The sequence below is a fragment of the Dreissena polymorpha genome, chromosome 3 (assembly GCF_020536995.1).
Source record: "Dreissena polymorpha isolate Duluth1 chromosome 3, UMN_Dpol_1.0, whole genome shotgun sequence".
In the NCBI taxonomy this organism is placed as follows: domain Eukaryota; kingdom Metazoa; phylum Mollusca; class Bivalvia; order Myida; family Dreissenidae; genus Dreissena; species Dreissena polymorpha.
Window position 1 is genome coordinate 68124216 of NC_068357.1, and position 26048 is coordinate 68150263.

General features: G+C 35.6%; 1 protein-coding gene across 4 annotated transcripts in view; it reads right to left on the bottom strand.

Annotated features, from left to right (window-relative positions):
- LOC127874620 (mitogen-activated protein kinase-binding protein 1-like) overlaps window positions 1-26048 on the bottom strand; it is a 126120-nt gene that overhangs the window by 19915 nt on the left and 80157 nt on the right. For 2 of the 4 annotated variants that reach the window (XM_052419071.1, XM_052419074.1), the window contains exons 21-29: window positions 19733-19830; window positions 14169-14279; window positions 13081-13172; window positions 12412-12503; window positions 11782-11894; window positions 7295-7473; window positions 5347-5383; window positions 2986-3006; window positions 2200-2265 (exon numbers count right to left, since the gene is read on the bottom strand). In XM_052419071.1, coding sequence (XP_052275031.1) covers window positions 2200-2265; window positions 2986-3006; window positions 5347-5383; window positions 7295-7473; window positions 11782-11894; window positions 12412-12503; window positions 13081-13172; window positions 14169-14279; window positions 19733-19830 — 809 coding nt within the window. The remainder of the gene's footprint in view (window positions 1-2199; window positions 2266-2985; window positions 3007-5346; window positions 5384-7294; window positions 7474-11781; window positions 11895-12411; window positions 12504-13080; window positions 13173-14168; window positions 14280-19732; window positions 19831-26048) is intronic. The other 2 variants (XM_052419072.1, XM_052419073.1) reach the window with 2 other exon arrangements.

Genomic DNA, 26048 nt, shown 5'->3' on the forward strand with positions numbered 1-26048 from the left:
AGTTATGGGCAATGTTAAAGTTTTCAGACGGATGGACGAACGGACAGACTGACGGACGAAAAGACAGACTGACTGAAGAACAGACAGACGGACAGTTCAAAAACTATATGCCACCCTTCAGGGGCATAAAAAAGTTATGGCGAAAGTTAAAGTTTTTGGACGGACGGACAGATGCCATATATTTGACCTTTGACCTTGAAGAATGACCTTGACCTTCCACCTTTCAAAATGTGCAGCTCCATGAGATACAAATGCATGCCAAATATCAAGTTGCTATCTTCAACATTGAAAAAGTGATGGCCAATGTTAAAGTTTTCGGACGGACGGACAGACGCCATATATTTGACATTTGACCTTTATTGATGACCTTGACCTTCACTACTCAAAATGTGCAGCTTCATGAGATACACATGCATGCAAAATATCAAGTTGCTATCTTAAATATTGAAAAAGTGATGGCCAATGTTAAAGTTTTCGGACGGACTGACAGACGCCATATATCTGACATTTGGCCTTGAAGGATGACCTTGACCTTCACCTTTTACCACTCAAAATGTTCAGCTCTTTGAGATACATATGTATGCCAAATATCAAGTTGCTATCTTGAATATTGAAAAAGTTATGGCCAATGTTAAAGTTTTCAGACAGACGGACAGACGCCATATATTTTACATTTGACCTTGAAGGATGACCTTGACCTTCACCTTTCACCACTCAAAATGTGCAGCTCCATGAGATGCACATGTATGCCAAATATCAAGTTGCTATGTTCAATATTGAAAAAGTTATGGCCGTTCAAGTTTTCGGAAGGACGGACAGACTGACACACTGACTGACTGACTGACGGACAGTTCAACTGCTATATGCCACCCTACCTGGGGCATAAAAACCATAATTCCCAATTTGAAGATTTCACAATGTGACTTTTCCCCATTTCAGGATTTTCCATGCACATTTTTACCAATGGGCATGGAACCCATAATTTCCCAAAGTGGGCATTATAAATTGGCGAACCATACCAACACATGTCAGGAGCATGGCAACCAGTGTAGGGAACATGGCACCAAAGGTTTGGGAACATAGCAGCCAAAGTAAGAATATGAAATTAAGGATTAGGAACATGACAGCAAGGGTACCGAACATCAAAGCAAGGGTTTGGAACATGGCATTATAGGTTCGGAATATGGCAGCAAGGGAACTAGTTTCAAAGCTGGCTGAGATAATATTGGAACAAGAGTTCTGACTAATTGGTTAATGATGATTGAGCAATAAATGTGACTACTGTTCCACTGCAACCTTATAAAGCAAACTGCCCTGTCTTTTGGCAACCATATTTTTCAAAAGACCGGAACCATTTTGGATCCTACTAAAGACATTATAAAACAAGAGCTGTCACCATAGGATGACATATGCCCCCTATAAACGCTTTGATAGAAGTTATAGCATTTTTCAAAACCTAAACGCAGATTTCGAAACCTAAACGCGGACCCTAAGCTCAAGGTCAAGGTCACAGGGGTAAAAAGTTGTGTGCGTATGGAAAGGCCTTGTCCATATACACATGCATATTAAATATGAAGGCTATATCTCAAGGGACATAGAATTTATGAGCATTTTTCGAAACCTAAATGCAGATTTCGAAACCTAAATGCGGACACGAAGTTCAAGGTCAAGGTCACAGGGGGTAAAATTGTTTCTGCATATGGAAAGGCCTTGTCCATATACACATGCATACCAAATATGAAGGCTTTATCTCAAGGGACATAGAAGTTATGAGCATTTTTCGAAACCTTAACGCAAAGTGTGACGGACAGGTGGACAATCCGATCACTATATGCCCTCCTTCGGGGGCATAAATAAAGTTCTAAGCAATTTTCATGATGATTGAGCAAAAAATGTGACTTGCTAACAACTGTTTTCTTTAATATGACCTTGGGATCTAGTTTCTGATCCCAAGTGACTCAATTTCAAACTTGGCCGAGATTTAATAAGGACCAATGCTCTGATCAAGTTTGGATTTGGTTATAAATGTGGTCTTTAGAGAGTTTGCAAGGTAAATATCTTTACAAGCTCAACCAACCACAAGTGATGGACAAAGGGTGATGACATCAGCTCACCATGAGCAAATTGTGCTAATATGTACTAAGAAAACAACAGTAAAAAAAACGACTTCTTCAGTTTCAACGAGGAGCAGTCACTTACAGCCATGAGCATCTTCCTGCTCTGATCAAGGTTACGCGCCATGTCATCCCTGCTCCTCTGTACAGACTGAAACCCACACAGAACAGTAGTGGTTAAATGACAATAGCAACGACCTCATATGCAACATCAGCAGGAGTGGCAGCAGCACTGTTAATCGTTGTTGAGTAGAACGATAATATTTTGAAAATTTTAGAAGTTGAAATATAATGAAAAAAGAGATGTTTGTAAAGCAGGTATGCTCTTTCCACTACATTTACTAGCATGTATTTAATGTAATCATAAAATCTTATCAAATAAAATTAATTATAATGAAACAGCGATTGTCATGCACCTCTTCCTATTGAGAGGAACACAAAAAATGGAAAAAATCTTTGCAACGAAAATGTGGACTAACTAGAAATAGCATTTTATGCCATTATTTACCAAAACTTGGAAATAAACAACCTAATTTATCACAAATCAACAGGAAGAAGGAAAATAAAAGTCTCACATGTATACATTATATGCATAGGATGAATAGTGATATGAATTGTTTCTAAAAAAACTACACAGTTTATTTGCAAAATTTGCGATTCATTTTCTAACAGAACACAACAATTAAGTGTTAAACCAGTGACAAAACAATTCTGGAAGAAACAGCTTTTAGTAGACCTTCAAGTGATGGTAACAATAAAACATCAACAATGTTTCAGGAAGAATAACAGTTAATTCAGTGTGCATCCAATCAAAACAATCAAGTGTGCAGGTTATCTTGAAAGGAGCCTTTAATCACGTATGCATACATACACAGTCTTTGGCTTCCTTCTTCTCATACAAAAAAACACAAAACGCATCTCAGGAAAATGCAATTTTTCTAGAATTTAGCTGCGATCTAAGAAAACTATTTGAACATTTGCTTAATCACTAAACAAATCTGGAATTAGTTTTCTGGGCAAGAATTGATACATTTAAGCTGACAAACTAATCAACTAATAGACAATTAATCCAGTACATCTCCATCTTCTTCCTTCGCTTCCATTTACTATGTTACATGTAGAACAATGTCCAAACTTTGTATTTAAGAAAAACATATATTTTTTTAATCAATTTCAAACGGAAAATGAAATATGCAACAAACATAACAAAATGACTAAATGATTAAAAAATTATAAAGCACATAACTGTTGATATATAAACAAAAATAACAGCCTGACAAAAAAAGAAATCCACTTAATCTAATCTGCATACAAATTCAAGTCAAAACATATTAATGTCCTGTTAGCATCCAATAAAATCTAAATTAACCCCCAAAACATTATAACCACTACTATACTTCGAAATGAAAGCAAGCTGTTTGAACCACCTCTGTACAGGCATAATATGTGGGGAAACATAATAATTGTTTCAGTCGTTCATACCATGTGCCACTTTCTGAGAATACTTCTCAACTGTAAACATAGTAACATGGAACTGGTTAGAAACTAACATTTGACCCGCGCCATACAGAAATTGGTCTTATGCCATATGCAGCCAGGGTGGCTCCAAACCAGTCTGTACACTGGCAAGGTTTCGTGGTCTCATAAGCAGACAGTGTAGCTCCTTACCAGACAGACTGTGCGAAGGCTGGTCTGGAGCTTCTCTGACTGCATGTAGTATAAGACCCATTTTTGCATGACACATGTCATTTTAGCCATAATTGCCCACCTATCAAATTTCAATACTTTCTAACACAGAGTACACACACAGTTTCTCAATATATCTCTAAGCCTGTCACTAAATTTAAGGGTCATTGGTTAGTAGGCCCCTTCAATTACCCATTTCCCCACATCCTGACGAAGTTCTTTCAGAAGATCTAGGGGCCCATCACAATTTAAATCGGGCCAAGGGCTAGAAGGCTCCTGTTATGAATTCATCATTAACTATTAGAGCAATAACAACAATAGTATTAACACAGGCATTTTAGGCATCATATGGGGGAGTTATTACCTTTTGTTCATGGCAATGATCTGTATTAATCTTATTACCTTCAATTAGGATTTAACATATTACAGGTTGTTGGCTTTCTCAATATTCTTAAGAAGTTGAATGAGTTTCAAATTGCATAACTTCAATACGCAATTATGATAATCTTAGTACTTGTGGCAGCCTAGTTTGGATAAAGGCATAAAATACCCCTGAGAAAATTTGGTCTGAGTGACCATGGTGTCTGATCCACATAAACTGTAACAACAAACATTTCATTTCAAACAGTGCCAAAAATCAAGAAGGTGTGGGCTTCATCGAATGGATACAAATGTCACACAGTTTTATATGGTGAATCAAGTTTACAGTGTGTCAAGTATTGAAGGTGGAATGGTTGTCCATGGCATGTCTTTTTTTGTTTAAATACAACAGTTTGCCACTCAAGTTAATTATTAACAGGGCATTTACATTTATTTCAATATATTACCCAACTTTACAATTTTCACACAAAACAGCTTTTCAAAAACTATATCAAAATGAAAAAAAAAGATATTTCTGTGTTTGATTTTCATTAGTTTTTATCAATTTAAGCTCTCTCTAAGCCCAAATACAAAAGCATATCTTATCTGAAAATATGCAAACTTCATAAATTGGAGAGCTACATCATAATAAGTGTCCGGCTCCGAATATATATATTCCCATGTTCTTGCCAACGTTAAAAAGATTGTTTAGCTTTAGATCATAAATGATATTGGGTACAGAAACATGGCCTGCCAGAGTCCATTATTTTGTAGAATTGATTTAGCACAAAACAATTGTGCACAGACAAATATCATGAGAAAAGGGCCGTAAATCATGAAGCCTTGATGGTAATCACATGATGAAATGAATAAAAGATATTTAAAAAATTCAGATAAAATGAATGCTAAAACCATGCTAAAATATATATATAAATTTACAGTGTAAGTGTTAAAGACAAACCCACAATTGAAGCAATTAGTGCTCGATAAAAAACAAACAATTATCCTTAAAAAAAGGGACTTTTATCCATCCCTTGTACCAAAGTTTGTAGTTTCATAAACCAGGTTTGCAAAGAGCATTGTACCGGAAAACCCAACATACAGAGTACTGCATGGATATAGTTTACCTGATTGCGCTCAGGAAAGTACAATATATTAGGTAGGATACTAACAAAAAGATACTTACATCAAACCAGTTATCCTGTCTCGTTGTGAAGGGACCCCTGTGCAAGAAAAAGGGAGGTAATTGCACAAATTTAATTTAATTTAATTCAAATTCCACATTGCAGTATTTAGAGGAATGTATTGAATGATAAGTCAAACAATATACAAGTCAAACAATATATTTTCTTTATTTTAAAATGTACATGTTTTGCAAATGAAATAACATGTGCATATGGTTTGACTTCAGAAATTGAAAACCAGTTTCCTAGTAAAGACGTAATCAATATATAATTTGGTTAACACATTGCTTTACAATATGCTATTGCAGTACTTTATTTTGATAATCCATCACTTGCAATATTTCAAGATGCCGGACATTTGCAAGGTTTTGTTGACTTGTAAGATCTTCAGAAAGAAGCAAAGATTTTTCGTCAGTTATAGTTCATGTCCGCGCGCCATCCGCTAACCAATCAAAAATCATAAAACAAAATACCGGATAAAATCGTTACCGAGCAAAAAATTATGGAAAGCAGAGGGAGCTATAACAATATTAGTTCTTAAATGACAAAGCACTCAAATGCAGTTTCCCTCTACCCCCTACCCCCCAAAAAACTTCATCGGATTAACACTGATCTTAAAATCAACCTTGGATGGCTCAATTTGGATTTCCAGAATAATCCGGACAATTGATGACCCTGACAGCATTAGTGCAGCTTGCACAGTCTGGCACTTTCCGGTTTTATGGAACATATTGTTTAAAGGAAATCTCTACTTGCAAAAATTCATGATAAGCCTCTCGGACGAAACAAAATGCACATGCATAAAACCCAGTTTTCCCAGGCCAAGTCTCAAATGATGATAGAGCCCATGAGCCTTGTTCTGAGAAAACTGGGCTTAATGCATGTGTGTAAAGTGTCATCCCAGATTAGCCTGTGCAGTCCTCACACAGAGCTCCAGATAAGGATTTGTGATATAAGTAAGGGTACTGCCACTGACAGAAAGAAAAGGAGTAAGGCTGAAAATCGATTAGTACCTGTACTACCATATCCAAAAATACAGGTAGTACTGTACTACCTGTGTTCTTGCATATTGAAGGGTGAATAACTGACTTTACAGAAACATTTGTAGCAATTATAATAAATATATTTAGCTTCTTAAACAGTTATTTTATTATGTTTTCCATTCTGAATTATGATGCAATTACAACTACACATTAAAACTCATGACTAATATAATTTCTTCAAGAAAACACAAACCAACTAGTAAGCTAAGTTAAATAAATGAACACTTGTCTTATGTCACTGTCTCATCCGTTTCCCATCGTGTTTTCTAACGTTTTTAGCCAGTGATGCAATCAAATCGTTTAATATTGGGGCGACAATGTATTTTTCTGGGTTTACAGATTGAATGTCAGGATGGTTAGAAGACATCCTATGTAGCCATTATATGACAACAAAGTGTTGTTTTAAACCGCTTTCGGTTAAGCCGGCCTTCCATTGCACGCAGACATATTGTTTTTGACTGGTTTACGAGTTACGGAGGTCACGCGACAGAATAGAGAATAATTCCGGAACCCAGTCTACAACTTTTCGGTAATTTAAATTAACGAAAAGATCCCGTTAGGTTAGAGACCAACAAATCACGCCGCTCTGACGCGGACGTATCGGTACGGACAGAGTTTTTTCGTAAATGCGTAAAAGGGATATTAAAGTCGTAATTGTATGTCCAGTTTATAAAAATAAATGCGAAAAGCTTCATGAAAAAGCCGTATTAACGGCTGAACGGCCCTTATCTGGAGCTCTGCGCACAGGCTAATCAGGGACGACACTTTACGCCTGAACGTGATTTTCGGTAAGGAGGGACTTCCTTGAAACTAAAAATACCATAAAAGCGGACTGCACAGGCTAATCTGGGATGACACTTTACACACATGCATTAAGTCCAGTTTTCTCAGAGCGCGGCTCCTATACCTTGCATTGGCTGCCTGGGACTTGGAAAAGAATCTAGCAGAGAGGCTTTGTCGAGGGTTGCCATGGGAGCCCGCCACTCCATTAGTCTCGAGTTCCTCTTCCAAATTGTCCAGACCTTTACTGAACTTCTCTGATGGTGTGAAGCTCAGGTTCTCAAAGGTCTCTTTCAGGAACTTCTCCTGTGAAAAAAATAACAAACAAATCAGAATTTGATTATTTAATTTCAAAATTCAAAGATACTATACTATATCATAAGTTATATCAAGATTGATTACCGCAATTACTCTAAGTTTTTGGACACCCTATTTTTAAGCCAAAATAATTATTTTTCGTGACTCTTAACTTTCTGAGATATGGGTTTTCCTCCATAATTAATGTCTCTTAATTTTTGGACAGTATATTTTACCATGCCATTCTACAGACTCCTGCCCTGTTTTGGCTTATCTTGTGATACTTCAATCATGGATTTTTACAACCTGATTAGGTCATGAAACCTGGAAGATGAATGCCTGAGGGCCATTACGTTCGCGTAATTGGGTAAATAACCATGTAAACGGGTAGAAAATAATAAATTCACCCAACAGCATTTGAAACAGTGTCGTCCTATGAAGGAAGCTGAATGTCTTCTGTCTTTTTGTTCTATATCATTTCAGGCAAGAGTAAGCAAAGCTGTGAAGTTCTATTTATTTTTTAAGCAGATAAAGAAGAATTAATTACAGGAAACATATTGTACATTGATTTATTGCATTTATTTCAATATAATCATAAGTTTTGGACACCTTAATTTTTGTCTCTAAATTTTTGGACACTGGTAATTTTTAAATATTTTTCGTATCTAAATGTTTGGACACAAAAAATATAATTATTTAAAGAGTTCTTAGGGTACTACAAACTTCGGTTATTGAACAGAAACCACTTATTACTGAGAAACAAGAGATGTGTTTGTCAGAAATACAATGCCCCCTATTGCGCCACTTTGAAGCCATATACTGTGAAACCATTTTTATTCGTCAGACATTAATTTTCGACTTTTTCGTCCTTCGACCGATGGACGAATTCAAGATCCTTACGAACAATCATGTCCCATATTTGAAACAAATAAGACTGAATTACCGTAGGCATGAGGCATTTAAATCCAGCGTAATCCACGCATATACACAGGGCTCGAAATTAACACTCGCACACTCGCAAAATGCGAGAAAAAAAGATTGAAAGGTAAGTTATAAGCCACTAGTATTTTTTGCAAGTAAAGAAATAGTGAAAACAAGAGCACCGCCTTGCGGGTGCAGACCGCTCATCTATTTTCTTTTTAAAGGTGAAGGGACTCTCATTAACAATCACAAAGGAGGGAGGGGTGGATTGAAGAGGGGTGCATTGTGTAGGGGTGTGGACATTTATTACATTATCTTCCAAAAATGAAAAAAAAAAAAAAATAATCGCGGGGGGGGGGGGGGGGTCGTGCGGGGATTCTTGGTTGCGATGGTTGGACGGTATTTCAAACATAAAATAATAAAAATAAACATTTGTGTTTTTTAACCGTTTAAAAAAAAAAATTGGGGGGGGGGGGGGTGTGACGTGGGGGGGGGGGGGGTATAGTGTGAGGGTGTGGTGGTAATTTGTGAGATGATCTTAAGAAGAAAAAAAAAAAATTTAGGGGGGGGGGGGGATTCGGGTGGGGGGAGGGGGGGGGGGGAATTCTTGGGTGGGATGGTTGGACGGTATTTCAAACAAAAAATAATCAAAATAGTTTTGTTTTTTAACCGTTTACAAAAAAAAATTGGGGAGGGGGTAGGGTGGGGGTGGGGGGTATAGTGTGAGGGTGTGGTGGTCATTTGTGAGATGATCTTAAAAAAAAAAAAAAAAAAAAATGGGGGGGGGGCACGGGCGATGGTTTAGGTGGAGTCTATTGTGGTATGTCAGTTAAGAGTAGTTTTGTCAAAGTATCAATCAAATGTAATCATAAATAAAGAAGTTATGGAAATTTTAGCAAAATTTAATAATTTGACCGTGAGAGTCAAGGTCATTCAAAGGTCAAGGTAAAATTCAACTTGCCAGGTACAGTAACCTCATGATAGCATGAAAGTATTTGAAGTTTGAAAGCAATAGCCTTGATACTTAAGAAGTAAAGTGGATCGAAACACAAAATTTAACCATATATTCAAAGTTACTAAGTAAAAAAAGAGCCATAATTCCGTAAAAATGACATCCAGAGTTATGCAACTTGTCCTTTTACTGTACCCTTATGATAGTTTGCGAGTGTTCCAAGTATGAAAGCAATATCTATGATACTTTAGGGGTAAAGTGGACCAAAACACAAAACTTAACCAAACTTTCAATTTTCTAAGTATAAAGGGCCCATAATTCGGTCCAAATGCCAGTCAGAGTTACATAACTTTGCCTACACAGTCCCCTTACGATAGTTAATAAGTGTTGCAAGTATGAAAGCAATAGCTTTGATACTGTAGGAATAAAGTGGACCTAAACACAAAACATAACCAAATTTTCAATTTTCTAAGTATAAAAAGGGCACATAATTCTGTCAAAATGCCAGTCAGAGTTACATTACTTTGCCTGCACAGTGCCCTTATGATAGTTAGTAAGTGTTGCAAGTATGAAAGCAATAGCTTTGATACTTAAGGAATAAAATGGACCTAAACACAAAACTTAACCAAAATTTTCAATTTTCTAAATATAAAAAGGGCACATAATTCTGTCAAAATGCACGCCAGAGTTATCTTACTTTGCCTGCCCAGTCCCCTCATGATAGTAAGTAAGTGTACCAAGTTTGAATGCAATAGCATTGATACTTTCTGAGAAAAGTGGACCTAAACGCAAAACTTAAACGGACGCCGACGCCAAGGTGATGACAATAGCTCATAATTTTTTTTCAAAAAAAAGATGAGCTAAAAACAAAGGAGTTATATTGCTAAATGCGTTCAAGCATGAACGCTAAACCGTAGGTCAATTTTTTAAACGTCCGAATACCCATATGCGGAAGCGCGCACCATGTTTGTAGACTGGTATACTTATAGTACAGATACCCGGATGGTATTGATACAAAAAACATGAAACAGTCGACTATTCAAACTCAAGTTAAATTCGGTTTTGACACAAAGGGGTGTACATTATACAGTGTACTGACAACTGACATTTCCTGTAAAACACGAATGCAATAAGGCTGTATCGAATGCGTCGACTTCGTTTAGGTATAATAGTGTTGATTAGCGCTAATTGTTTACAACTTTATTACCCATTGTGTGTATTTTGTTTTTCAGGGGTGTTGCAGATTATACAGCCAACATGCGGCGAATCCGGATTAAAGACAATACCATTAAACGCAATTAAAATATGACGATGCGTGATCAACACCTGACTGAAATATATTCTGCCTTTTATTACAAATTAATAAAGAACATACTGATTTGTGTTTGGTTGTCCGTGATTGTAATGGAAAAGGACTAATTGGCAATTGGCTTCGTTGTTTATAACACTTATAACGGTTATTCAGTCCCACTTATCTGCTAATCATAACAAAGAACGTGTCAATGACATAAAATAATAAGGGACAGTTACAATCACCTGAAATAACAGACTAGTTAATTGGCATATGCCAAACAAGGCCCACCTCCTGCAAGTGACTACCAAGTGTCACCCCTCTTTCCCCAGCACGATTTTTTCGCAACCGCGTATTACATGTATTACAAACATTACACACAAATTGGACGCTTTTTTTTCAAAACCAGAAATGGACGAATTTAAGTGCTGACGAAATAGTTATTTCTTTAAAAAGGACGAAATTTCGTGCTGACGAAAATAAATGTTTTCACAGTATTTTATCTTTGACCTTGAAGGATGACCTTGACCTTTCACCACTCAAAATGTGCAGCTCCATGAGATACACAGGCATGCAAAATATCAAGTTTCTATCTTCAATACATGTATTGCAAAAGTTATGACCAAGGTTAAAGTTTTGGGACACACACAATGAATGAATGACTGACAGACAGACAGGCCAAAAACAATATACCCCCAATCATTTGATACGGGGGCATACAAAAAATGTTTGCTAAATATAAGTAAATTGAAGGGCCATAAGTGCATAAAGCAATGTGGCTAGTTAAACATCTTTGTAGAGAAATCATGCCCATTAAAATTGTCATCGGGTCTGAAGATGAATTCATTAATAACTATTTGACTAAGAGAGAGGTCACAATTTATTTGTCCAATTCATTTTTATCATTTAAGGTCCATAATTTTCAAGTGCTCCATACAATCTGGCTCGTTATTGAAATAGGAATAATATCTTGCCCACAAACATTATCACCAATTTTGATGTGATTGGATTTAAAACTTTTTTGTGTGCCACATTTCCCTGGAAACCACAATTTTCCCTGATGCTGCACATCCCACCTAAGTATTCGAGTAATTCCCCTTATATGCCTAAACTGCCCCCCTGAGTGCTACTTCATGACTTTTGACTAACTGACCCTGTTTTTGGACTTGGATACTACGTCATCAACAGGTGTGCTAGGGATAGAATTGTTGCTGTCATCATCCTCTTCTAGATCCTCCATGGATATGGGATCAGTGGACTCAGAATCTGGAAATGGTGGAGAAATCTTGCTCATTAGGCCCAACGCAAAAATTCTTTGGTTAACATGTCCCCGTCACTTTTAAAGAAGGCATTTATTTGTAACCTTATAAATTAACAAGACCCAAATTGTTCGTCCAAATATTGGTTAACACAGCGTAAAACAACTTTTTTTTCTGCTCCTTTGGAATGTAGTTTTTATTGAATTTAAACAATATTGATAAACAAGGCATGTTAATCGCCTCATGAAAATGCTCATGTACTTGAAAACATTTAAAGTATAATTGTATGCTTGTATTTCAATTGAGACTCATCATGCAAAAATGGGTATTTTTGCTTTTGCGCAGTCTGGTAAGGAGTTACCCTGTGTGCAATATGTCATGAAAGGTTTCCGTAGCGGAAAGACTCCTAAAGAAGTATTCAGATGCTTAGGCATGTCTGGGGCTACACTGCTTGGATATGTCCTTCATTCCATTCTCCCACAAAGCCAGTAAATTACTAGCAATATACCCAACGAGACACACACCTCCATCCTGTAAGCTATTTGATGATATGGACTTCCTTTTTATTCGTTGATTGGGCCCGTTAGTTGGGCCTGCGTTGAAGACTTGATATGTGCTGCAAGAACACAACAAACAATAATACTCATGAACAAGAAATGTAATGTACAGTGCCTATGTTACAAAATAATTTATTACAAAATCATACGAAAACTCGCTCGCTCATGGAAATGTATTTACTTTTGAAAACATTTGTTTGGGATTTATGAGATAATGTGATTTTGTGTGACATATGTGCTACATGTAAATCAACAAAATAAATCGCAATACAAACTGTATTGGATTTGATTTGTCATTGTGTTTCACTGACTGCAAAAGCGTGAATAGCAAAGTAACAGTTATGTACAGCATTGTTCAAGAGAGGTCAGACTTGCAATAGTTAAAAACATCTTTATATTTCTGAGCTAAGTAGACATTTTATTTAATTTTATAATGTGTTAAATCTCACTTATAGGTCACCACTTTAGGGAGCGTTCTTTAAATCACCTACAAAGTCACCAAGTACTGGTTCTACCAAGGAAGCTGACTAGATAGAGTTTCAATACATCCTTGGCTTTGATACAATCAAGCTAAAATAAATACATTTAAACAAATCCCACTATCAAGGATCAGATCTAAGATGGGTTACTACTAACTTTGTTGCGCAATCTGACCCCTCCCCCTCTGAAGGTGGGTAGTAGATAACCTCAGTTTCAGCACTGTCAGCATCGTTATCGAAATTGTAAAGCTGAAAAACAACACACGTTCAGGTATTTAACAACTCATGAATTAAACAGGAAAATAGACATCTACGAATCAACATTGCCAAAATCTATTTAAGGAATGTTCTATTGCTTTGCATGGAAAATAAATGCCTTTGGAGCAAAAATCTTTTTCAAAGCATCTGACATCAAATTGAACAAGAGCACCGCATAACGGGTGCCACACTCGGCTGCGAAAGCTTGTCAGAATTTTTAATTTTTTTTAGAGGTCAAAGTGACCTTGACCCTTGACCTAGTGACCCTAAATGGGTGTGGCGTGTAGAACTCATCAAGGTGGATCTACATATGAAGTTTCAAAGTTGTTGGTGGAAGCACTTTGATTTTAGAGGCAATGTTAAGGTTTTTGTTAAAGTTTTATATTAGAGGTCACAGTGACCATGACCTTTGACCTAGTGACCCAAAAATGGGTGTGGCGTGTAGAACTCATCAAGGTGCATCTACATATGAAGTTTCAAAGTTGTAGGTTGAAGCACTTTGATTTTAGAGCCTATGTTAAAGTTTGATATTAGAGGTCACAGTGACCTTAACCTTTGACCTAGTGACCCAAAAATGGGTGTGGCGTGTAGAACTCATCAAGGTGCATCTACATATGAATTTTCAAAGTTTTAGGTGGAAGCACTTTGATTTTAGAGCCAATGTTAAGGTTTTAGCACGACACCTACGGCGGACGAGCTGGCTATGACAATAGCTCGGGCTTTCTCCAAAAACAGCCTCGCTAAAAATGTCTCAGCCTCGTGAAAATAAAACATGATTTGATTCAAATAATTGTTTAACATGCACAAACAGGAAGTGAACATTTCATACATATGCACATATCCAAACATATCAATCCAGAAAAAAATTATTTACTAACTTAGTAATAGTTTTTAATAATAACTATAAACAGCAAAATTTGCAAGACTGAATGAGTATATTTCTGTTATTTTCCCAAAGTCAACCTGAAAGAAGGACCCATCACTCACATCATCCCAGGTGACATCTCTGGCAAGGTCCGTTTTCACGAATGTCTTTGAAGACAAGGGCAGCAAGTCATCCTCCTCATCCCCCTCCACATCCATAATAACTGGCATATTCTGAGAAGCAGAAACAAATAATCTGTTGATTTCAAGGCTTGTTTTTTTAAATAGAATTATTTATTGGAAAATAAACAACAGTTTTTAGTTCTGATATGCAAAAGAAATGTTAAGCCTGATCAATTCAAACAATAATTATTTTTAAAATATAAAATAAACAAACAATTGGATAAATATTTTTTGTGAGTCCTACTGGGTTGTTTAACAAGACTTATTTTGATCTTCGTCAATAGAAAACATCAGTGAGTAATCAGTTTCCTCTAAGACCAAAGTAATCCAAATTGTGGTCCGATGTAATCAATACAGGTAACAAGGTTATCTAAGATTAAATTGTTGACCTAGTTTTCGACGCACATGACCCCACAAAGATGCCAGACTGGGTCATCACAATAGCCCTCTGTGCTCAATTGAGCTCAAATAGCTAAATATGAAGGCCATGGTCATTATGTCTTACAATATACATATACATTCTCTTGTTAACTCTTTCAGGGCTGGAACCGAATTTTGAAGGCCTTTGCAAACAGTTTGGATCCAGATGAGACGCCACAGAACATGGCGTCTCATCAGGATCCAAACTGTTTGCTATTCTTATAGTAAACTTTGAAAAAAATCAAAGAAAATGCTAATTTTAGAAATTCAGCAGACGACATTTTAGCAGACGACAAATTTCCCAGCATGCAAAGGGTTAAAGATTTATTGGCCAGCACAGATAAGTAAGCATTCACATAGGCATGAACAAAAATGTAACCTCAAAAGTAAATTCACCTTTAAATTGTAAAGAAAAAAACTGTCCTTGGTATGCAAAGGTTAACAGTTTAAAAATACTCAAAATAATGTGTTAGATTCTACAATGTCAAACTATTAAGTAAAAAGATTCTATAAACTTAGTAATAAGATTAAGATTAATATGCACTCTAATCATCTGGTTAAAATCCATAACAGTTCATTAATCATCAAATAAATGTGCCATAACAATTATATTAAGTATCCATCAAACACAAACAGAAAGTATTGTCTTAAATCTACTATCAGCTTTGGCTTGAGTAACATGGCATAACTTTGACCCCTGATTAACAAAAAAATAAAAACAATAACAACTAAGTGGCATTGAACAAGACTAGTATTAACTCCCAACACGTACCCACTAGACACATGACCAAAATTAGTGTCCCCATGTGCTCTGAGGCATATCAAGAATATAAGTGAAACTAATGGTTGTTCCTTGATGATGCCTTTTTTGAATGTATGGGTTAATTGAAAGATGCAAGACATAAGTCCATAAGGAACAGACATCCCCACACTCCACTTTTGTCTCTAAACTTTATTTATGTAAAAAAAAGTTTGACTTTTGACCTCAGCGGACCTTGATTTTTAGCATAGGTGCAACACACCTATGCTTGAGGTATATACTACATTTCGAAAATGCACATGATACGGTTGACCATAATGAAGCCTTACCTGATCAAAAATCAGACGAAATTTCTATTTAATATAGTATATGGTAATTCTACATTTTTTTATTTGGAAACATTTTTCTAACGTTTTCTTCCAAGAATATTGCTGACACCGTTTTTAGTGAATTTTTCTATGACCGTTTTATGTCAAAAAATCTTCTTATAACCTAAAACAAATTTCGTTCGTAAAACAATTCTATCTGCACTATAAATCTCTATCTCCTACGCAGTGGTCTCCCTTATACTAGAAGTTACTGACCGGGCGAAGCAAGGGAAGTAACTGCTGTGAGGAGTTTCTATAAAAATCTGCATTCAGAAATCTGTATTCAGAACTAAATCTGTTGTGCATGTCTGCATCTAACGCTTACCACAATTTTTACGACAAATTCTTGACGCAGACGAATAGGGTAGCGTCTATTTTCATTTGTGAAAAGAATAGTTCGATACAGATCTGTCCGTGCTTAAATTTTGAAAAGCTTGGGTAGTTATTTTTCATAAGCGTTTCAAACACTGATGTAAATGGAAAGATTATCTATTTAAATAGTCGATAATTGTTTGAAATTATTGATTTGAGAAATTCGCGGATGGCGATATCGAACTACATTATACCACGTGACGCCATTTTGTAACTGAGTAGCTGATTCACCATGAGCGCAAGAGTAAAACAACAACAGAAATAAACGTCCAGCCAAACATAACATTTACATCCGGGCATTTACTTTCTCGCAAAATACCAAGCTCACTTAATACGTGTTCCTGATGTTCCGATTGTTATAGGAAGATTTGCAATATTTCCTCACTTCCTGTTTCATTATTTGTACTTAATCTTAAAAATAACTTTTCTTCTTGATAGCCTTTTAGTTTTTCATTCAGTCAACTGTTCCCTTAACATTTACTTAAGCAGCAACTTCCCTGTATCTTGCACCTATGCTTTTAACGCCATTGGCGCTCTCGTAGAGGTAAGGTACTGAAACTGATGATACATACCACACTATGTCTCCACATTTGTGGTAAATTTTCTACAAATTGCACAATGAATTACAAAGTTACAGACAGAAAAAGCTGCTTTATGGACAACATGATCTTTGACCTCTGAGTTTGAACTTGACCTCACATGTAGGAGACATGTTTAACACATGAAAATGGAGTCTTTTCATGACAATTTTAGATGGTGTGTTATTTTAAAGTAGCATGACTCAAGATGAAGTTACAATTCCAACAAGCTACATGTTATGTCAAAATTTTTTATATTGACCTTGAGGTATTGACACAAAAGTTACACAAGACACTTTGTCTTTTGATTGCTCACATTTGTTGTGCAAGATTTTAAATCAAAATCCATCTATATATGGCAAAGTTATATGTGAGACAAACATTGCAAGCTGTTTTATGGCCTAAATTGACCTTTAAACTCAAACAGTGACATAAAACTTTGAGGTTAGGTGACAGGTGTTCTCTTCAACATGTTGTTTTATAATGGTTGACCTTTTGCAAAGTGATTTAAAAATCCATCTTTGGACAAATGTTCTCACCAAGTTCCATGAATATTGGGCATGAAATGTTTCCTTTAAAATGTTCACAAGCTTTTTTGTTAACATGACCTAGTGACCTAATTTTTGAAGTATGTTATCTGGATTTGAACTTGGCCGAGACATAATTGAGCCAAATTTTCTAAACAAGTTTCATGAAGATAAGGCAATAAATGTGGCCTCTGGTGTGTTCACAAGGCAAATGTTGGAAACGCACGACAAACGACTGCAAAAGATAATCACAAAAACTCACCATTAAATTGCTCTGACAATCCAAAAAGTTACAAATTTTGACAGACCCACCCTATGTTTTTATGAGATGGGAACAAGCAATGTGTTTTTGCCTCATAATAAATAAATATATATATATATATATATATATATATATATATATATATATATATATATATATATATATATATATTAAGTTTTACTTTAAAATGGTTGAATAAAGGGGCATTACTACATTTATAAATATAACAAATGATACAACTTTTAATTCACTACATACCACTCTTATAAGCTTTTGGTTTTTGCTCTTAATATCTTTGACATTAGGGAAAGGCCACTAAACCTTTACGAAACATGAAGTTATTTTAATTACAAATTTCTATGCATATTTTGATGATCACCGAAGACTCAATATTAAGCCAAGTTTCCCAGCAATTCTGCCATGTTAAATACCTATAATGCCCTGATTATCTTCGAATCTTACAAAGCAGGCAGCCCCATGTGCCTATGACAATGTTCTCATATAAGGAATATAGATAAGAATATTTACTCGAGACTTACCGAAGACCCTACTGTCCAACGGTTTAAGTCCAACTTTGATATATTAAATTATCATATAGAGCACATGTCAATGTTGATTTATTTACATTGGGAAAATTGTATCCAATTGGGCAATTTTAGCAAATTAAATACTGCAACATTTTGGCTGCAGGCAAATAACTTCACATGGTGAGAAGTAAGACGACCTTTTGAACCAGATGCTTATTTGAGGTAGTTCAATAGTTAATAGGAAAAAGTTACGTTGAATTGTATTTGCCAGGTTAGTGCATAAAAGTATAATAAACAATATCTAAGAAATGTGATGCATTTAAGGCAAAATGAATGAGAAATTGTAGAAACTACACAGAGAAAACATCATCTATATCTGAATATGTTTTGCTGTTTATACAATTATTTATATTTATTTTTTTCAAACAAATTGTGTCATTTCATTAAACTTTAGCGCAATCATAAATTCTGTGTGGTAAAAATAATGCTAACAGATATTAATTATCAAATGAGTTGTGGTCTATTAAAAACATGATTAAAAAACATTCTATTCATTTGATATATAACTTCATAACTACTTACTATCACAAAAAAACTCTGTTCAGAATTATACCTAAGTTTGTACATCATATATTTTATAATTACTTATCCGGCTCTTTTTATTGCCCTGTATGTTACTGCTACTGAATTTCCTCATTGTAAACTGTTTATATGATACTAAAATTCAGCTGAGAACATAATCATTAAATTTGAATCTTTATATCAAATAAAACTTCCTTTTCAATATTTTATTGTAGAACAACATACAATGTGTAGATGCTAGCCTCTATTAAGCCTAATTGCATACTATGAAACAGAGGCACAGTCTGGGCACTTCTGTTTATTTACTAAAAAAAGGTTTAAATAATGTAAGTGTAAAAACTACCTTCACATTCAATCTCCAAGGAAGGACAAAGTAAAAACTTGTCAACACTCATACATTAAGTTTATCAAAATACAAGGGCTGTTTGTAAAACATGCATGCCCCCCCATATGGGCTGTCAGTTGTAGTGGCAGCCATTGTGTGAATATGATTTTTGTCAGTGTGACCTTGACCTTTGACAAAGTGACCTGAAAATGAATAGGGGTCATCTGCCAGTCATGATCAATGTACCTATGAAGTTTCATGATCCTTGTAAGCATTCTTGAGTTATCATCCCGTAACCATTTCACTATTTCGAGTCACTGTGACCTTGACCTTTGACCTAGTGACCTGAAAATCTATAGGGGTCATTTGCCAGTCATGATCAATGTGCCTATGAAGTTTCATGATCCTAGGCGTAAGCATTCTTGAGTTATCATCCAGAAACCATTTTACTGTTTCGAGTCACTGTGACCTTGACCTTTGACCTAGGGACCTGAAAATCAATAGGGGTCATCTGCCAGTCATGATCAATGTACCTATGAAGTTTCATGATCCTAGGCCTAAGCTTATGTGAGTTATAATCCAGAAACCATCTGGTGGACGGACGGACAACCGACAGACCGACATGTGCAAAACAATATACCCCCTCTTCTTTGAAGGGGGGGGGGGGGGGGGGGGGCATAATAAAACACATCAAAATTGAGGATTAAAAAAAAATAATAAAAATTAAAAGGAAAAAAAAAGCCCAAACGGCATCTTTTGCTAGTGAATCTACTCTCTACTTACAGTAGGTACAGTGGACGGTCTGTTGATGACCATTGTGTCCCGCCGAAGGTCATCTTGACTGAGGTCAGTGTCGGCGTCTGATGGGATTCGCTGCTGATCTGCAAGTATGAAAGTTGATGAGGCTGAGATAGGCTGGCTGCTCAGGAAATATATCTCATATGCTACCGCTGACCAACCTTCTTGACTTTTGCCGTCAGCAATCATAGCCAAAATATCATTGTCACTGCATGACATCTTAAATGGTTATTTTTTAAACCTTGTCATGGTCTTTGTTACAACACTGCTCACAGACAAAGTGTTCATTGACTTAATCCAATTCAGAAGTGCGCCACAAATGGTTTGACCCTCCTAGTAAGCTAGAGTTCAATTAATTCAAATCATTTGTCTTAAAAAATTCAAAACAACCTTAACACAACAAAACATTATCCCAAATCGTGCTAACCCCAACTACTGAGCTATATTCTGAATTCAATCAGCTTGCATACAAAATGAAGTGGACTTTAATTAACAAACTGTTGACAGTGAGACCCCCGGACATCCTGTGAATACCAGTATATCCACAACCAGAGACAATTAACACCCAGCAACTGCCCCACTACAATGAGCAAAGTTAATTTTATCAGCATTTTTCAAATAGTTTTCTCCACTTACAATCGCCAAATGTGTCTGCATGAAATAACTTATTTTTGTATCTATTACAACCTCACACTCGAATTACTGCCTTAATGAATAAGCATTAACACCACATCGTACCACTGATACTAGTATAGTATACCATGACTTTTGCCTACATAAATTATTATGTCTGTGGTGCAAAAAGAAACAATAATACTACAAATAATAAGGCTTTAAAAAGCAAATTAAATAGCAATAACACATTCCTTTCAAATAAATGAATAACATAAAGAGTAGACTGAATATGCATCTGTCTCTGACCACACAGTTAACTGAAGGAACAATTCAGTTTCACCATAAAGCTGGAATACATACATTTGTTGTAGTTGTTGATTGTTTAGTTGGTGTTGGTTTAGTTGCTGTTTTTGGTTTAGTATGAGTTTTCACCGTTTTCAACAGTATTGCAATCATATAACGGTGGTCAGTAACAAACATACACTTTCCCTTCATTTGATGGTTAACCAGTGATAAGTTCACATACATGTCATTAAACCTCTTAGATACTAATTTTTAGCATTTGTAGTCCCAATGACAGTTAAATTTAATTAAAGACCTTTCTTACTAGATTCAAGTTTTGAAGGCATCATTTCTAACCCTTTGATACTAATGAGCAGCAAACAGCATAAAACCTGAACAGATGGCGAGTTACTCGCAGGCTGTTCTGGTTTTATGCTGTTTGCACATAGCCATTTTCACTTCGCTTCTGAGTGGGAAAGGGTTAACCCTTTAAGTGCGGGAACCGAATTTAAAAGGCCTTTGCAAACAGTTTGGATCCAGATGAGACGCCACAGAACGTGGCGTCTCATCAGGATCCAAACTGTTTGCTTTTCTGATAGTATTCTTTGAAAAAATATCGAAGAAAATGCTAATTTTAGAAATTTAGCAGACGATATTTAGCAGACCACAAATTTCCCAGCATGCAAAGGGTTAACTGACAACTGTCCTACTTGAATCAGAGGTTCGGGTATTGAATGGCTGTACACAAGATTTCATGGCAGATTCCTATTTTATATTCAAGTTATTTAGCAAGGCTGGATATCCAACCAACAACTGATCTAGCAGGCCTGGTAAAATATTAAATTTTTATTAACCGCTATACACTACTATTTTACTTGTTTGAACAACTACAATGAAAACAAAAGTATCAAAATAAACAATATAGCACTACTTGATGGAGTATGAAAAAACATTGCATCTGGATGAAAATATCAAATTACTTCTTGAAGTATTTAGATAAATAACATCTGGATAAACATATTTAGCTTATACACAGTTTTGAAACAAGAGATGTGTTTTTCAGAAACACAATGCCCCCTTATGCGCCAATTTGAATTATTTTGTTTGACCTTTGACCATGAAGAATGACCTTGACCTTTCACCACTCAAAATGTGCAGCTTCATGAGATACACATGCATGCCAAATATCAAGTGGCTATCTTCAATATTACAAAAGTTATTGCAAAAGTTTAACCAAGCTTAAAGTTTGTGACAGACAGACAGACAGACAGACAGACAGACAGACAGACAGACAGACAGACAGACAGACAGACAGACAGACAGACAGACAGACAGACAGACAGACAGACAGAAACATACAATGACAGACAGACAAGCCAAATGCAATATACCCCCGATCATTCGATCCAGGGGCATAACAATTATAAAACATATTAACGATATTCATATGATGCATAGGAAGACAAGATGAGTTAGATAAGGTTACAAGTTGCTCACAACATAGACATGTCAAGTAGCATGTCATTCACTACAACTGCTTTTACAACAGAACAATCATTTATCAAAGCTAATCTTTATCACCAATGAATTCCAAAATACAGCCAGAGTTTCTCCTCAGTGCTTTGTACTTCAGAATGTAAAAGAAGGGGAAAACTAAATGTCAGAAGTATGTCAGCTGTAAGCCACATACATCTTGTCACCCGCCATGATGTTTGTGTTAGTTGTCCCTTGATGACATGATAAAGACATTGGCATCCGACAAATCAACAAGCCATAATCCCCTGCCTTGATTAATCGCTTACAAGAAGAGCACCTTGAAAATTTCATTCACTATGATATCTGATAAATTTCAACGAGCACTTAATTCCAAAATGGTTTGAGCCATTATAAAACAAAACTTTGTTAAGACCAAGACACTACCTTAGTGTTTCGTTTAAGGTTAAAGTTTTCTTTCTTTTCATTGAAAATAATTCCTGCAGCTTGTTCAATACTGTTTTAATCTAATGTTTACCATTGCTAAAAAAAAAACAGTAAATAAATGACTGATAATGACAATTGTAGCCAGTCAGATAACATAATAAAAATGATTAGGCACACAAACAAATTAGCATGAATGATCAACCAGAGAATATATTGCAATGAGAGAAAATACTGTCACTACAGACACCACCAAGAGGGGTGATTCAAATATGTAATAGTGATAATAAATCACATGACTTATGATCATAAAAGTAATAATGATCAACCAACAATAACTAACAATAGCACTTGTAAAAATTATTAATCACATATAACTTACAATCAAACAATCAAGAATGATCAATCGGACAACTTACAGTAACACTTGAAAGAATGATAAATTAGACATTTTGCAATCACACAATAAACAATTATCAATCGGACGACTAATAATCATACAAGAATGATCAATAAGAAAACTTTCCATCACACAAGTAAGAATAAGTCAGACAACACACAATCTCACAACAGGCTGTCAAGTGACCTTTTTTCAAAAAGTAGGAAAAAATAGGAACTACTTTTGCAAGAAAAGTAGGAAAAAAGTAGGAAAAAGTAGGAACTTTTCCCTCAAAAGTAGGAATACATAATACTTATTTTTTAGACACAGGTCCAGGAAACATAGCTTGAAACAGAGCAGGAGTGCCATCACATGTTCTGTATGGATACCCACTTGAAGCTACCTTAAGGGCCCAGAAGATTTCAGCCTTTTGTACCTGTTCCTTGTGTGATGGATGTACTTGCATACAGATAGATTTATCCCCACAACCCTGAGAGCTGCTTGGCTTTTGGGCACTTCCAAACAAACGCTTTTGTGAATTATCATGCATGTATTTCATGTTTTCCTTGTGTTTTTATCCATCTGCATGACTTATAAGTTGATTAGCACCAGAATTACTACAAGATGGACTTCATTCAGACAGTACAATATCTTGCAAACTCATTGCCGGTATCTCTCTTGCACCATGATCCCAGTGTTTTTCCACTGTTGTCCAACTTCTCCATCCATGAAGGGTTAAACTTTGTTTTCCCACTAGGAATTTTAGCACTTATAGTGTATCTATGATAATTAAGTTTCAAGCAAAGCTACCCTGATAAAGAAGTATACATGTAATTAGATGCTGTTCATTTTGGTGTATCATCAAATAAGTGGTTAGAGGTCTTCTGTGTATCGATATAAAAATGGTAATTATATTGTGCATGTTATAGCAGAAGACCAAATTTATTTAGTGATACACCAACTTGTTGTACAAGATTAATACTAGTATATAAAGCAGTGTAAATGCTCTGCTACAGCTACATTGTGAAACCTTTAAATTGACAATAGGGTGCAGTTATAATGACTTAAGTTACATTCAAAATGACTGCTCATTGCAGAGCAGATTATGCAACTGGAGTTAGGACCTTATCACCTGACATCTTTTATGACAGCATTGATTGGGCAATGAAACAGTTGCACTACATTGTTTATTCCAGTTTCAAATAATGGCTTTTACATTATTGATGACTTTGCGGGAGTGTAATAATGCTGTTTAATAATTTTAATACTTCGCTTTAACACCTTGAAGTTACCTCACTAGCTATGGCATCATTAGACAAGAATTGTGTTTGTCCGAAACACAATGCCCACTATTGCGCAGCTTTGAAATAAAATTTCAATATATCATTTGGCAGGTTTAGAAATTATCTCCCTTTTAAAGCTTATTAATTCCCTTGGATTGTATTTTTTAACTTTTGACCTTGAAGGATGACCTTTACCTTTCACCACTCAAAATGTGCAGCTTCATGAGATACACATGCATGCCAAATATCAAGTTGCTATCTTCAATATTGCAAAAGTTATGGCCCATATTAAAGTTTTCGGACGGACACACACACACAGACAGACAGACAAACGGACTGACAGTACAACTGCAATATGCCACCCTACCGGGAGCATAAAAATGTATCAGGGCATTTAGGCTCTGTGCATTTATCTTTAATTACTAAACATGATGTACCTATGATATCAATAGAACATCATATCCGTTGTCATGTAATACAGAATTTATTACATTATATTTGTAAATGATGAAAACTCGGCAAAGCATCAGTTTTATCTTTTTTCCAATAACTTGTGTAATAAATTCCATATTACATAACCACTCATACAATACATGTATCTCTATATCTCTACATTCCAAACAGCAATATCATGTAAACATGCATAAGGTTTGGTCAAATTGTTGTCAATGGAAACAAAATAAAACTGGAATAAACAATGGGTTCCCTCAGCTCTTGCATCACTTGGAACTGTGTAAGGTAGTGAAGTCTGCAGTGTACAAATGTTAAGGAAGTAAACAAGGCACTATTGTTACTTCAAAAAAAAACTTGTCAATAATTTAAAAAGTTACATAAGAAATAAATATTTATGCTCCTGAAGAGGTGCTAGCAGACAGTCAGCATGGGTTGTCAGGTCTCATCTAGATGAATGCACATTAACAGGGATACAGTCATGCCATAGATTCATTCATCCTGCAAGTTTACTAAATAAACTCTTTAAAAAAAATAATTCTCCATTGAAAATGAAAAAGTAGGAATAGTAGGAAGATTTGGTAAAAAAATAGGAAAAAGTAGGATCCTGATGAAAAAGTAGGAAATAGTAGGAAAAAGTAGGAAAAAGTATGACCGCTTGACAGCCTGTCACAAGTAACAAAGATCAATCAGACAACTTACATCCACACAAGAAATAATCATCAATTAGACAACTTGAAATCTCTCAAGTAAGAATAATTAGTTAGACAACTTACAAGCACTTAAGAGAGAATGATCAATCTGACAAATTAAAAACACACAAGAAAGAATGATCAATTATCCAAAATAAATCACAAAATAAAGAATAAATAGACAACTTACAATCGCGCAAGACAGACTGGTCAATTAGACAACTTACAATAGCACAAGACAGAATGGTCAATTAGACAACTTACAATAGCACAAGACAGACTGGTCAATTAGACAACTTACAATAGCACAAGACAGACTGGTCAATTAGACAACTTACAATAGCACAAGACAGAATGGTCAATTAGACAAATACAATTGCACAAGACAGACTGATCAGTTAGACAACTTACAATAGCACAAGACAGACTGGTCAATTAGACAACTTACAATAGCACAAGACAGAATGGTCAATTAGACAACTTACAATAGCACAAGACAGACTGGTCAATTAGACAACTTTCAATCGCGCAAGACAGACTGGTCAATAAGACAACTTACAATAGCACAAGACAGAATGGTCAATTAGACAATTACAATTGCACAAGACAGACTGATCAATTAGAGAACTTACAATCACATCGACATCTCCACCTCCAGCTGTCTATGACACTCTGTATATCCA